Raw genomic sequence first — 13,850 nt, 5'->3', positions numbered from 1 at the left:
TTCAATTATTCTTTCTTTCTCCCTTCTCTCTCCTCTTTGTCTCTTTCTGTCTCTCATCCTCTTTCTCTTTGTCTCTCTTCTCTTTCCCTCTCCTTTTCCATTCTTCTGTCAGTTTCTCTCTCCTTCTCCCTTCTCTCTCCTTTGTCTCTTTCTCTCTCTCACCCTCTTTCTTTGTCTCTCTTCTCTTTCTCCTCCTTTTCCATTCTTCTATCACTTTCTCTCTCCTTCTCCCTTCTCTCTCCTCTTTGTCTCTTTCTCTCTCTCTCTTACCCTCTTTCTCTTTTTTTCTTTCTCTCTCCTTCTTTCCCACTCTTCTGTCACTTTCTCTCTCCTTCTCTGTCTCTTGCTGTCTCTCTCCCCTCTTTTTTCTTCCTCTCTCCCACTCTTTTATCACTTTCTCTCTACCACCCAACCTGTCCCCATACTTATCTTCGACTGATCATGTTTGCAATAATTTACTTTTCTAAATAGGCGCAGTTCCCTTACCGGATCCCTCGCTCAATCAAACACACACACACACACACACACAAAACCATTTTTTTCCAAACTTTGGTCACAGCATGGTTCTGACTTCGGCTGGTGGGAACAGCTTTCTCCTTTCCCCGTCCAGTTTGGCAGCGAGTCTTGGTTTCTTGGCTTCTGCCTCTCCTTGCAGCATACAAGAAACGGCTTGTGGTCACAGATAAAAAGAGGAGATCGCGACGGAGAAAGAGCATCCTCCATTAGCGCTGCGCTCCCTCCCTTCCCTACTTCTGCACCCGGACTAGTTTCCCCTCCCGCCTCGGAGGTGCCCCGCTCACCATCTGCCGGTGGGCATCTCCGGCGATCCCCCGCTGACGGTGAAAAAAAGGCTCAACACCACGCGGAGGGCGGAGAAGAGCAGCGCCTTCCTTCGCGCCCTGCGGAGTTTCTCGCACACAGGACAGGCGCAACCTGGCAGACACAGGGAAAACTCCGCAGGGCGCGAAGGAAGCAGCGTGGCAGCGGCGGAGCTGGGAAGGTGCTGCCCCCAGAGCCCAAGGGTGAGTGGGCTGGCGCGGGCTGGCAAGCGGGCGCCTTTCTCGCACACAGGGAAGGGGAGGAGGGCGGCGGCGGCTGTTTCACTAACCCCATGCAGGTTACTAAAGGCCCTCAGCAGAGGCAGCAGCCACCGCCACCGCCACCGACGACCTCGCGCGACGGTCCTTGGGGGCACTGCGGAAGCCCTGCCAAAGCGCCGCTTTCCCAGCTCGGAGCGGGATGAGCAGCGAGCGGAGCCTCGTTTGAAACGACGGCCGTGGCCGCTCGTTTGCTCCGCCGCTCTTGCGTGGAGGTCTGAGGAGGCAGAGGGGTGGGAGGGGCATGAAGGAACCAGCATGACGGCGCTTGGCGAGCAGGCGCCTTTCTCGCACACAGGGAAGGGGAGGAGGGCGGCAGCAGCTGTTTCACTAACCCCGCGCAGGTTACTAATTCCCGGTTTACTCACCAGTGAAGCAGCAAAACAAAGCAAACGGCCGTGAAGGCGAAATGAAATGGAGACTCCTGCGACTCATGCAGCGTGCTAAGTGGACTCCAGCCAATCAGTGAGCTGGCTGGGATGGAAAACTTTAAGCACGCCACGTTTTCCATCCCAGCCAGCTCACTGATTGGCTGGAGTCCAGGCCAATCAGTGAGCGGCAGGCTGGGCTGGCTTAGATTTTTAGAAATAGATGGGGGAACTAACGAGCGAGCTAGCGGCAGCTGATGGGCGGGGGAGCCAGCAAGCCCCAAAATAAAGCGGGGTTTTTTGAGAACCGGGCGGGACGCGGGAAAAATGATGAAGTCTTGCCTGTCCCGCCAGATGTGGGACATCTGGTCACCCTAAGAATAGAACAAAGCTGGAAGGGACCTTTGAGGTCTTCTAGTCCAGCCTCCTGCTCAAGCAGGAGAACCTATACCATTTCAGATAAGTGGCTGTCTAGTTTCTTCTTCAAAATCTCCAGTAATTGAGCACCCATGATTTCTGAAGGCAAGATGTTCCACTGGTTAATTGTCCTGTTAGGTAGTCTCTTCTTAATTCAGGGTTGCTTCTCTTGGGTTAGTTTCCGACCAGTTTCTTGCCTGCCCTCTGGTGCTTTGTAGAATAATTTGACCCCCTCTTCTTTGTGACAGCCACTGGAATATTGCTATCATGTCCCTCCTAATTCTTTTCTTTAGACTAGCCAAGTCAAAATCCTGCATTCATATCCTTTAGTCTCCAGGCCTTTGATCATTTTAGTTGCTCTTCTCTGAACTTTCTTTTTGAACTACTTATTGGTCTTTACTTTGTCGGATGTAGAATTTTATACTTGGAATATCCTTTCAGCAGATTTTTCAACTTCTGAGACTAGCCTATAGTCTTGCCTTTGGTTTTCCATTCAAATATTAACTAGTTTTAACTGTTCTTACCTTTTAAGTTTTAAGTACCCTATTCCTATTTCTAGGGTAGAAATATGCATCTGGGTGGTGCGGCCCCCTAGTGGTGAAGAGATGCCTCCTATTCAGAAGGTTAAGAGTTTAATTCTCAGCAGCGATAGATGTTTGTGTATCAGGGCGCAAAGAGAAAATATCTGCTGTGAACTCCATGTAGGCATCAGGAAGGGCATCCTGTTGGTAAATGCTTAATTTCATTTAATTGTCCCGACTCCAGCCCAATAAAAAGGGATTTCAGCGTAGTAAAATAAAGAAAAGGATAGAATATGCATTATAAAGAACATCTTCTGATCCATGCGTTTTTCTTCTTGGGAATTCTCAGAGATATAATCCAACATTGTCAGAAGGTATCAGATTGCAGAAAAACTTCTAGCTCATTGAATTAGAACTGGACACATCAAAAGAATGGATCAAGTTGAGGAATATGCTGTAAGGAAACAGGATACCCTGCCTTGATAGAATTATCTTTAGGAATAAATTTTCCACTATTAGTACAAAATCACAGGGACAGAATAAGCAACAAGAGCATATATCAAAGTGAGAAAAATGAGCCAGTCTTTTCCCTCTATTAATATAACAGCAGAACTACTGAATATTAAGGAAACACACATTTACCATACATGCAGTGTTATATGTTTTGCTTTTATTTAAAAAAAATAGTAAATGTAATAAGAACACTGACCAGAAAGTTATTAAAAGCTTCATAGCAAAATATTGAGTCAACTCTGTTACAATATTTAGGCTTAAAATTCTAATAAGTTAACACTATGCCTCAATTCACTGGGCAAGTAATGCTTTTGTCACACAGAGAGTTTATTATTAGAATACAGAGCTGGACAATCATAGAAAAAAATATCATTCATCATCAATTAAAGTACAACATTTTGATATATAACTATTTTGGGAGAAGCTAGATCAGTTCCTGAGTTATTTATATTACGTCCAACATCTTTTAACCAATTAATACTGTGATCTTGTAGGCAAAACCACAAACAAGGATGGATTTCTGCCTATTAAGCAAAAATAGGCTTCAGGGTAGCTTTAACTTGATGTCATATAATCTTGGGCTTCTAAAGACAGCATGGACTTTAATTTGCTGGCTGGAAAAACACCTGGAGGACCAAATTGTGGAAGGCTTCTCAGAGAGGCATATGAATGTATTTCTAATGAACATTCACCTTATTAATTTAACAATAATTTTCAGTGTCACTCAGTATTGCTGTCTTTGTGGCATTTTACAATCTGATTTATCACTGCAATTAGTTGTGTTACAATAAAGAAACATGGTCTACAGGAGCTTCATAATGAATGGTAGAAGGCATGACAACTTTCTTTTTCATGTTCAGAAAAATTACACTGGGCAGCAGGACACTGATTCTGTTATTTAAAAATTTCATCTGAATTCACTGCCTTCGCGTTGTTTCTAGGAACACGTGTAGGGTGCCTGCATTATATAAGTAATAGATTGAATCAGTCACAGGAATCAGTTGAGATTCTTTTTTAGCTACTTTGAAATTACAATAACAAACTTAATTTTGGAGTGAGGCAATTGTATTCAACTTGTAAAAATTGAAATTATTTTTTAAAAAATCTGAACACTGATGAAATCTTCCACTAGAAATCATGAAAAGCAAGGAACTGGACAATTTTAGACCGAGTATACACTTCTCAACACATGAAGCCTAAAAATTTTTTAGGTAAATAATTATAACGATAAAGGAGAATATCTGTAGCTCAAGTTTGAAATGGGCACTCGCTGAGCTTGATTGTTTTCTTGCAGACGTTTCACTACCTAAATAGATAACATCATCAGGGCAACCAAGGTCAGAGGGCATCAAGGACCTCTCTCAAATAACTGTAAGGATATGTATGAGGGTTAAGTGTGAGTCCTATATTACTTTAAACATTGCTTCTATATTCCAAAAGGACAAGCTCTGTAAACACTTTTAAAATGTAAAATTCCATTCTCTGGTGTTTAAGCAATATATGGCCCTCGTGATGATGAACTCCTATAATCTCCAACCAACTTGTGGATCTGAGCTAAATCTGCATGTCTTCAGTAAACTGACTAATGGTGCATAGGTGGGGTGGAAAGAGAGATGCAGCAGGAAGTAATGATAAGTAGGAAGTGATAAAAAAAACGTGTGAACACCTCTCTGTTGGTCATTTTTACCAGAACAACAGATATTGCTCCTTGATAAACTGCCAAATAAAGAATACCTTTGTGTTAAACTGCATCAGAAATAATTTTGGGAAGAGAATGATAAAATTGTTTCAATCTCCTTCCACCCAATTCTGGGTAATGAATAACAAAAGATCTAGTTTTATGTCCTATATATATATGATGCAAACTAATAAATGAAAGTAGGTGATAGTTTAGCATTCTCCATTATTTCAGGCCATAGTTTTGGGTCTTCTGCTTGTAACATATTGGCTTAAATTCAAATCCATTATGCAATTCTCCATGTTCAGGCTAGATGTAGACTTTTGTTTTTTGAACAGCAGCAACTGAGGCAAATGACAATTTTCTCTGGTAACAGATGCAGATTTAGATACAGAAGAGAGGGCAAAACAAAAAATCCAGAAATTTGTCTGAGATTACCTTTGTTGATTCTACAAATGATACCAAATATGACTTTGGTACTGCACTCTTTACATCCATTTCCATCATGAGCCAAAAACATCATTCTTAAACTTGCAGTCTCTGATGATTCTGAACACTGAAACTTATTTATTCAGCTACAACTGTACCTTTAACTATGAAAAAAAAAAACATCCTTATGTAGAAACAAAGAAGAAATGACTAGAAAGCACTCAAATATGCTGAACAATGGTAAGTGGCATAGTAGCTGTAAATTAAGACATTATCATTTCTTAATCCACCATACAATTACCACCTAATGCAATCACTAACCAAATAACATTATGTCAGGGCCATATTTTCATGAACAAGCCACTTAACATTAAACATTTGGCATTGTGGTGATGAAATAAAGTAATATTAGCAAACACAAATCAATCTTAATCAGAGAGAAATATTCAATAAAAACAAGATTGTGCTGAAAAGGAATGAAAGGGAGGGTTTTAAATGTTTATTTTATAAAATAAATACTGTCAAATATATTAACCATTGTCATCTGACCATCAAAATCTTGTTTCTGAAGTGCCACGCTTTAAATTGTTACTCAAAAATTCATCATGCTCAAAACTCAAATTATTGTGAGATCTGGAAATCATCAACAGTTTTTCCTTATTAGTAAAGTCCTTCTTTGCTGTAGCTGGTGGTACGAGAAGTCTGTCCATAGGATCTTCCTTGTTTTCTAGTTTCATATAACCTTTGCTGTTACTCCGGTCCAGTCGTGGCCAGCTTGGATGTTTTCTTTGTTCAACTTGGACAGTGAGAGTAGAAGGACCTCTGTCCAAGTCTAGGGACTTTGAATGTGCAGACAAGAGATGCAAAGAGGTGTTGGACCCAAACTGTTTTCTGGCTGCACCAGGTGATAAGAGCTGTCCGGTGCTGGCTCCGAGAGTCATTGAAGATTTGAACTGACTGAAGGAAGAGTCTCCATATAAATTGTTGCGTGGTAACAAAGCACTGGCAGATTTGTAGCTATCGCTGGTATTCATTAATGGCAGAGCTAAAGAATCCATGGACAAATTTCTAGGTCTGTCTCTACTCCTTGATGAATCCTCAGTGATGTTGTCAATACTTGGCTCATCAATAACACAGTTATTCAGTTTGATTACGGGTAATGTGAAAGCATTAATGGAAGATGACACAATCGATTTTGTTTCACACTTCAGAGAGCTGCTGCTTCTTTCATCCCTGGCTTTCCCAGAGTGAGGGTAAAGGCCAAAGACTGAACCAGAGTGTTCCATCAGCAAAGGTGACATAAGATTTGGGATTGATTTCTTGGTCTCATTTCCAGCAAATTCATCCTCTTCATCATTGCTAACCATGTGGAAGTTGCTTGCAAAGCCTGAGAAAGGAGCAATTGTATTTGCAGCCAGCCGTGATGCACAAGAGCTTCCACCATGCTTGATTTCATTCTCTCCTGCTAAGCCGGTGTAGGCACCGTTCAGCTGCTTTTGCTCGCTGATTCTCAAAGCATGGATGTCAATTACAGTGGAATAGATGTCCCTCATGTGTATAATTTTTGTCTCCTTGTCCCGGTTTTCATGGAGCATGGCATTTGCACAAATAAAAATAAATATTCCAATCCCCATAGTGAAAGGCCCCAGCATCTTCATTTTGTCGGAATGTAAATGCTGCTCAAGGAAGCGCATAATAAACCCATCTCCTTTTCCTATTAACCGAGTCTCGTTTAGTGACAAGCTGTCTTCAGGCTCTAGGAATGAGTCTTTTGGGGGCCAGTAACCAAGAATAGCCATAGCAATTCCCAGGAAAGAAATCAGCACTCCCAGGACAAGGAAGAATCCTGATGGGGAATATAGCCGGATTTTGCCTTGGACTACAACCACATCTGTCCTTGGTCGACGCTTGACTGGTTTCTGCTCCTCAGGAGCTGGTGATGTTGCACGATTGAGATGGTGTTGGGACCTGGAAGAATCTTGCCTTTTTAAGGCAGCCAGTCCTGTTATGACTCCCCCAGTAGCTATCATAATTTTCTATTTTGATCTGAAATTGAAAGCAAAAACAAAAGACTTCAAAAAGTTACAACAGGCACTAAATATAAAGCATTCAGTACTTCTAATCCTTCAAAACTGTGTAACTCTAACATGTAATTTAGCACATTCAGAACTCTTCATAATATGAAGACTGAGTGTTTCACATAATGTATGCTGAATATATCACGGAACTGCCCTATGTAATTATAAAAAAATATTTTAGTTGTAAATCAATACAGGTAGCCCTCAACTTACCACCACAATTGAACCCAAAATTTATGTTGTTAAGTGAGAAATGTGTTAAGTGAGTTTTGCCTCATTTTACAACTTTTCTTGCCATATTTGTTAAGTGATTCACTGCAATTGTTGCAGGGTTGCACAGTTGTTAAGTGAATCTGGTTTTCCCATTGACTTTGCTGGCCAGAAGGTCACAAAAAGAGATCACATGACACCGCAACCATCATAAATGTGAGCCACTTGTCAAGCATCCAAATGTAAATTATGTGACCATGGACATAAGTGTGAAAAATAGTCATAGGTCACCTTTTCAGACTCATTGTAACTTTGAACAGTCGCTAAGTGAACTGTTATAAGTCAAGGACTACCTGTACACCAGTGTTTCTCAACTTTGGCGACTTTAAGTTCTGTGGACCTCAACTCCCAGAATCCCCCAGCGGCTGGGGAATTCTGGGAGTTGAATTCCACAGGACTTTAAGTCACCAAGGTTGAGAAACACTGCTGTACACGGACATCCAGCAGAGCAAAGAAGCAACAAGAATGTCCTTAATAAATTAAATGCCAGGTCAATAGTAAAATTTCTTATCTAACAAAATCAGTAACAAAGAAGAATATGGACCTTAGATGCCAGTCTGGAAAAGAGTTGTAATACTATTTCTTGGTTATTTCATAAGATCCAAGTCATTAAAATACTCAAGTCATTAACTGCAGGATCATATAGTGCAGGCATTGCTTCCTACAAGTTCCTGATTTACCTAGCCAATAGTTGAAACTGTGACTTCATCAATGCCTGAGATAGAAAAAGTGGCATCTAGGTTCAAGATTGCCTTTGAGGCATCCCAATAATTTTTTTAGAACAAAATCATTTTTTAACCTTTCAGTTTGTATTTTACAATACCCTTTGCATGGTGGATTTCATGAATCTAGGCATTGTGCTATTTAAAGGTAGGAAATAAGTTTTTATGAGCATTGGAAAACCACTAGGAAGTCTCTATTTCATACGAGATGAGACTGCATAGGTATAATAACAAGATCAATGAATGTTCTTTTCTCTTCAGGGATTATTTGCACAAACAATTTAAGCCTATCCTTCTCGCCCAGCAAGGAACAGAAACTTAAGAATTGATCTAGGACTGCCAAGTCAGTTCAGTAAACAATGGTTAATTAATCCAATTAAGAATGAGAATCAAGAAGCAGAAGCTGCTTTAAAGAAAAAAGCAACAAGATATCTCTAATTAAAGGGCTACTTGGAAATTTCAGAAATTCATGTTGGATAACTTGATGTTGCATGAGGTTTAAGAGCAATACTGACCAAGACTGAAGGAAGCAAAAAACAGAATATGAATATGAAGAATATGAAGTTATCTGGGTTCTTTGTAAAAAAATTTCATTGTGATAAAATGAGTAGTGAGAAACTAACCATTTTAAATTACACCAAACCCAAACTTTATCCTTTTAAAAAGCAAGGAAGATTTAGCCACTGAAGCTATAAGCATGTTAGATGGCACGGGACTGATATAATAGACTGAAATGAAAGCATGCTTCAATGATTTATACTGAAGAGAGTGAAAAATGAAAATCGGAACAACCCAATTTGCAAGGGAATGTAAAAGTAGAAAAAAGACAGTGAGCAATTGGCATGTTTGGGAAAAGATTTCTATGCTGAAACAACTTTTCCAAAACTTGAAACTCTTATCTCTTTGCACAGACATTTATTATATGAAGTACAAAGAGCAGCAGATCTATGAATTCATAAGGTGGGCTGGGTTCTATGAAGTGAATAGCAGGTTGCGGCTGAAAGGACTTTTAAGAAAATGCTAAGGCTGCCTGGAGCAAGCAGTGCAGTTGCTTAGCAACAAGAGAACACCAACACAGAGACTACAGGCCTTTTGGTAGGCCTGGTGGTACAGCAGGTTGCTATGACAGCAGTAGCACAAGAAGAAGAGGTAGGTATACTACTGTCGGCCAGCCTCACAGCAGGGGCACAGAATCAGAACGTGGCATATCCACTACAGATTTACTGAGACTAAAAACAGATCTAAGGGTCACACAAATAATCCTAGCACTCCATGGATTCAGGCTAATTCACACTTTAGGTGTGTCACTATACATCAGGACTCTTTGAAAAGGCAAAAACTTTCCTGACAGACCACACACTTTACATGGAGAAGACTTGGCAGCTCCAGATGAGAGTGGAAAATCCTGTCTCAAATCAGAGGGAGATGCCACCAGCCAGTGTTTATAGCACTGGGTTAGACAGATCAGTAACCTGACACACTCTCCCTAAGCTGTGAAGACACATGCTGTGTCCTTTCTTTGGCCAAGCCGTTCCCACATCTAATCTGCAGAACCCTTGATGGCCAATAGATGGGAGCAAAGAGTTAAGATTTTTCTAGGTCTTTGCTGCCATTTCATGGTCATCTGGATTACTTCACCTTCATGCCAAAACATAGACCCAAAAACATTAATGTGCATCTCCGACCGAATTATTCTATGACAAAACCTCATGCTAATCAAGCATTGAATTACTGGATGAAATATTTCTAATTGTTATTCAAAGTAGATTATGAATTTGCTCTGTCTTCAACCAGCCAGCAAGGAATAACACCATGTATACATACCAAAGACACAGGAAGCCTTGGCATAGGTTAAATTTATATGGTATCAGTTCAGTGATTACAATACAGGGAAAATCTAAAGACTCAGACCATAATTCTGCAAATGCAACCTATAAGTAGGCCTTGATCCCAAAGTATCCAGGCCAAGGGATGCAAGGAATGCATAGATTAAATCCTGAAATGTTTAGCCTAAAAAAGACAAGACTAAAGGGAGATGTGATATCAGTTTTGTAATACATGACGAGGTGTCACAGGAGAAATAGTATGGATTTGTTTTACAAAGCAACTGATAGATGGAAGCTCTACAGTAAGAGATTCAAATTTGAAATAAGAAGGAATTTCCTGTCCGTGGAAGCTGCTAAGCAATGGAACAACTTGCCTCCTAAAGTCATAGATGTTCCATCTAGGGAAGGAAAGACTGGATAGCCATTTGTCCAGGATTGTATGAGGATCCTGCATTGGGTAGTGTGGTCAGTGAAATGCAACAAAAAAAAGAAGAAAGAATGCTATGATGCCATAATCTACTGTTCTTTGTATTGTGTAGTGATATGAAGGAAGGAAAGAAGGAAGAAAGGAAAGAGATGGTGAAATTTAACTGGAGGATAGTAATTTGAGGAAAGCTATTACAATGATAAAAGATGTGGTGGCTTGGTTGCTCAGTGGCTAAAATGCTGAGCTTGTCGATCAGAAAGGTCAGCAGTTCAGCGGTTCGAATCCCTTGTGCCATGTAACAGGGTGAACTCCCGTTACTTGTCCCAGCTTCTGCCAACCTAACAGTTTGAAAGCAAGTAAAAATGCAAGTAAAAAAATAGGGACCACCTTGTTGAGAAGGTAACAGTATTCCATGCGCCTTTGGCTGGCCACATGACCACAGAGATATCTTCAGACAGCACTGGTTCTTTGATTTTGAAATGGAGATGAGCACCTACCCCTAGAGTTGGGAACAACTAGCACATATGTGCGATTGCAACCTTTACCTTTTATTACAATGCTAGTCTTATTTCACATCTATGCTAAGACTGGGGGAGGATCATACTTGGTTTATTGGAGACCAACTTTTATAGGCCAGCCTTGACACTCTGCATGAGGGCATCCATCTCTTTTCAATCCAATGAGATCACATTATTTGTGACCAGAGCCAAGGTGGTGCAGTGGTTAAATGCAGCACTGCAGGCTACTGCTAGATCAGCAGGTCAGCGGTTCAAATCTCACCGGCTCAGGGTTGACTCAGCCTTCCATCCTTCCGAGGTGGGTAAAATGAGGACCCAGATTGTTGGGGGCAATATGCTGACTCTCTGTAAACCGCTTAGAGAGGCCTGAAAGGCCTATGAAGCGGTATATAAGTCTACTGCTATTGCTATTGCTATAACTCCAATTTATCGATGCCAAACAAAGAAATTCTTATTCCCATAGCTGAATAAGATGAAAAGGAAACGATGGCTTGGTTGCCAAAATTCATTAGCAGAAAGATGTTCCTGAAAAGAAACAACTTTCTCATCATCATCCTCCCTCTTTCTTGTATCTAACTGAACTGAATGAATCTCAGGATAAACAAATCTCAAGGAAACTATTTTCTCTGTAGGAAAACACATTTGCATTGAAAAACTGTGTAATATTATTTTACCCTCTCTTTTCTCTGCATCACACAGTCAGGAGAAGTTGTGGCTCTATATTTCCCTTATGCCCAGCCAGCACAGTCAACTGCCCAGAATTATTCTAATATATTTTATGTCCCATGTATATAAATATTAGCTATTTCTCCTCATTTTCTTTTGTTTTGATAATTTTAATTTTAGAGTGAAACAGGGAGACGATGAGTTGTATTCACTCTTTGAGCACAAACCACCGTGTGAATTCGGGCCAATTGCTCATTGAAGGGTCTAGTCCAGGCAGTTGCCTAGAGTAACACTGACTTGAAGGTGCTCACAAAGAGTAAAAACTGCAAATATACTATAATAATCCTTCAACAATACTTTAAGAACAGGTTGAGAAAGCAAGAAATGTTTGACTATGTGTATGCTCAGTACAAGTATTGTCATAATAAGGAACTTTAATATGAATGCCTGTCCTGAAAAAAATAATCATTCCTTGCTAGCTAAAGTATTGGATAACTAAAAGGCTTGGGCACCTGTAATTGGTTGACAGATGATACAAATGAGCAACCTTGAGCTGAACATTCTGCTTAGAAGCACTTCCCATGGTTGCTGCTGATGATAGCCAATTGCTGGTGACACTCTACTGTTAGGGCTGATAGAAAATATATTCAAGGAGATCAAACCATATAAGCTTGACTTGTGACACCTTCTCTTTTTCAATGGAGGTATGTACAATATTACCCTATTGAAATCACACAAGCCATTGTTGTTCTTTTTCTACCTCCTAACTCCTGCCATCCTCATTCTTGATGTACTTACCCCCACACAGGAACTATTAAAAGACTGTCCTTTCAAACATCATTTCTCTTCAGAACCATCTGTGGTGGCAATCGCATCTTGTTGCCTATAGACTATCGCTCATCACTATCCAGCAGTTATCTGTAAATGGAACATACACAAAAAACAAAAGGACAACCATTTGTATGAAGCACAAGCTCTCCCGTCTCCCGTGGATTGCCCTAAGCTCCTTAAATCATGACACTTCTTTCTATTTTGAGATAAATCTTTTCCCCCTCAATCCTGATTTCCACATTCCAATCTAATAAATATGCTTTTACCGCGATAAAAATCACAATAAATTAAAAAGGGAAGTGGGGGTAGGAATTAGTACACAAAGGCTGAGAACACTTTTTCATCCATCATGCCTTTATAAACTATCCATTAAATCCATTAAAATTGAAATAAACTAGTTAGAGGAATCAGAACACCACATTTATCTTCCTTAAATAAGATTAGCAGAAGAATATTCCTTAAGACCCACCTGCCTTTTAATTTGCTTAGAGCATAATTACATTTTTCTTATTCTAAGAAGCATTTCAAGTTTCAAGAGGTACAGCATTCACAGCAAATCAGATGAGGAGAAGCAAAGAGGCAAAGAGAATAACACAATACAGTAGCTTAAAGGCAACTATAATTGTTCTCTTCCCAAGCAGGAACACCAGTGCCAAAAGATATGCAGAGTGTAGAATACCAAGCCTTTTAGGAATATGGATGTGAATATTATTACAGCAGTATAAATGAAATTAAAGGTCAAATGTATTTCTAATCATAAATTTTCTATTTGGCTGCTCTTTAACCCTTCCCATCTCAATATTTTTCCCCTTTCCTTTCTCCTTCTACGTAACAGATTTGCTAAGACTGATGACAATTGAAACCAGAGAATTTTCTTTTGAAACTGATGAATAAACAGCTGGAAGAAAAGTCATGGAACTTCATTATATATATATATATGATAATTGCAGTGAGATTATTAAATCTCACTGCTCAAAAGTGGAAAGGTCCAGTACTGCCCAAAATGGAGGAATGGATGATGCAGATGATGGGACGTGCAGAGATGGCTAAATTGACTTCTTTGATTAAAGAAAAAGGGAGACATAAATAATAGAAAAAGATAGAGCTTTTTTGTAACCACAGAGGAAGAATTTTTTTTGTAATCATACTTACATTTGCTACAAAGGAAATCAGAAAGCTTTTCTACTTCTTTTTATCTTGTCTTTTTTGCATCTTTTCTTCCTTTCTCTTTTATTTCTTATTTTGCATTAGTTTTGGTTATTTTTTAAATCTTCTTTTAAAAACTTCTAATAAAATGTATAAAAATAAATAACACATTTACAAAGGCAAATAAATCATTTGCCTTTGATAGATAGACATACCCTTAGAGCAATGAAAATACTTTTAGATGGTAGGTTTATGTCAGATCTAGACCAAGGAAACTATGTGTTATGTGTGATTATCAAAATCAAATGATACCATGTACCTTAGCAATCATTATCTATTCCTC

General features: G+C 39.7%; 1 protein-coding gene across 1 annotated transcript; it reads right to left on the bottom strand.

The window, feature by feature from the left end:
* Window positions 1–3,118: 3,118 nt before the first annotated feature.
* Window positions 3,119–12,442, bottom strand: TMEM200A (transmembrane protein 200A). The gene is made up of 2 exons (XM_032216446.1): window positions 12,329–12,442; window positions 3,119–7,069 (listed from the first exon to the last, which is right to left on the bottom strand). The coding sequence occupies exon 2, from the start codon at window positions 7,051–7,053 to the stop codon at window positions 5,575–5,577; it is 1,479 nt and encodes a 492-aa protein (XP_032072337.1). The 5' UTR covers window positions 7,054–7,069; window positions 12,329–12,442; the 3' UTR covers window positions 3,119–5,574.
* Window positions 12,443–13,850: the final 1,408 nt, after the last annotated feature.

This window comes from Thamnophis elegans, chromosome 4 (genome assembly GCF_009769535.1).
Source record: "Thamnophis elegans isolate rThaEle1 chromosome 4, rThaEle1.pri, whole genome shotgun sequence".
In the NCBI taxonomy this organism is placed as follows: domain Eukaryota; kingdom Metazoa; phylum Chordata; class Lepidosauria; order Squamata; family Colubridae; genus Thamnophis; species Thamnophis elegans.
Note: the sequence above shows the minus strand (reverse complement) of the source record. Positions and strands in the feature narration are given on the sequence as shown.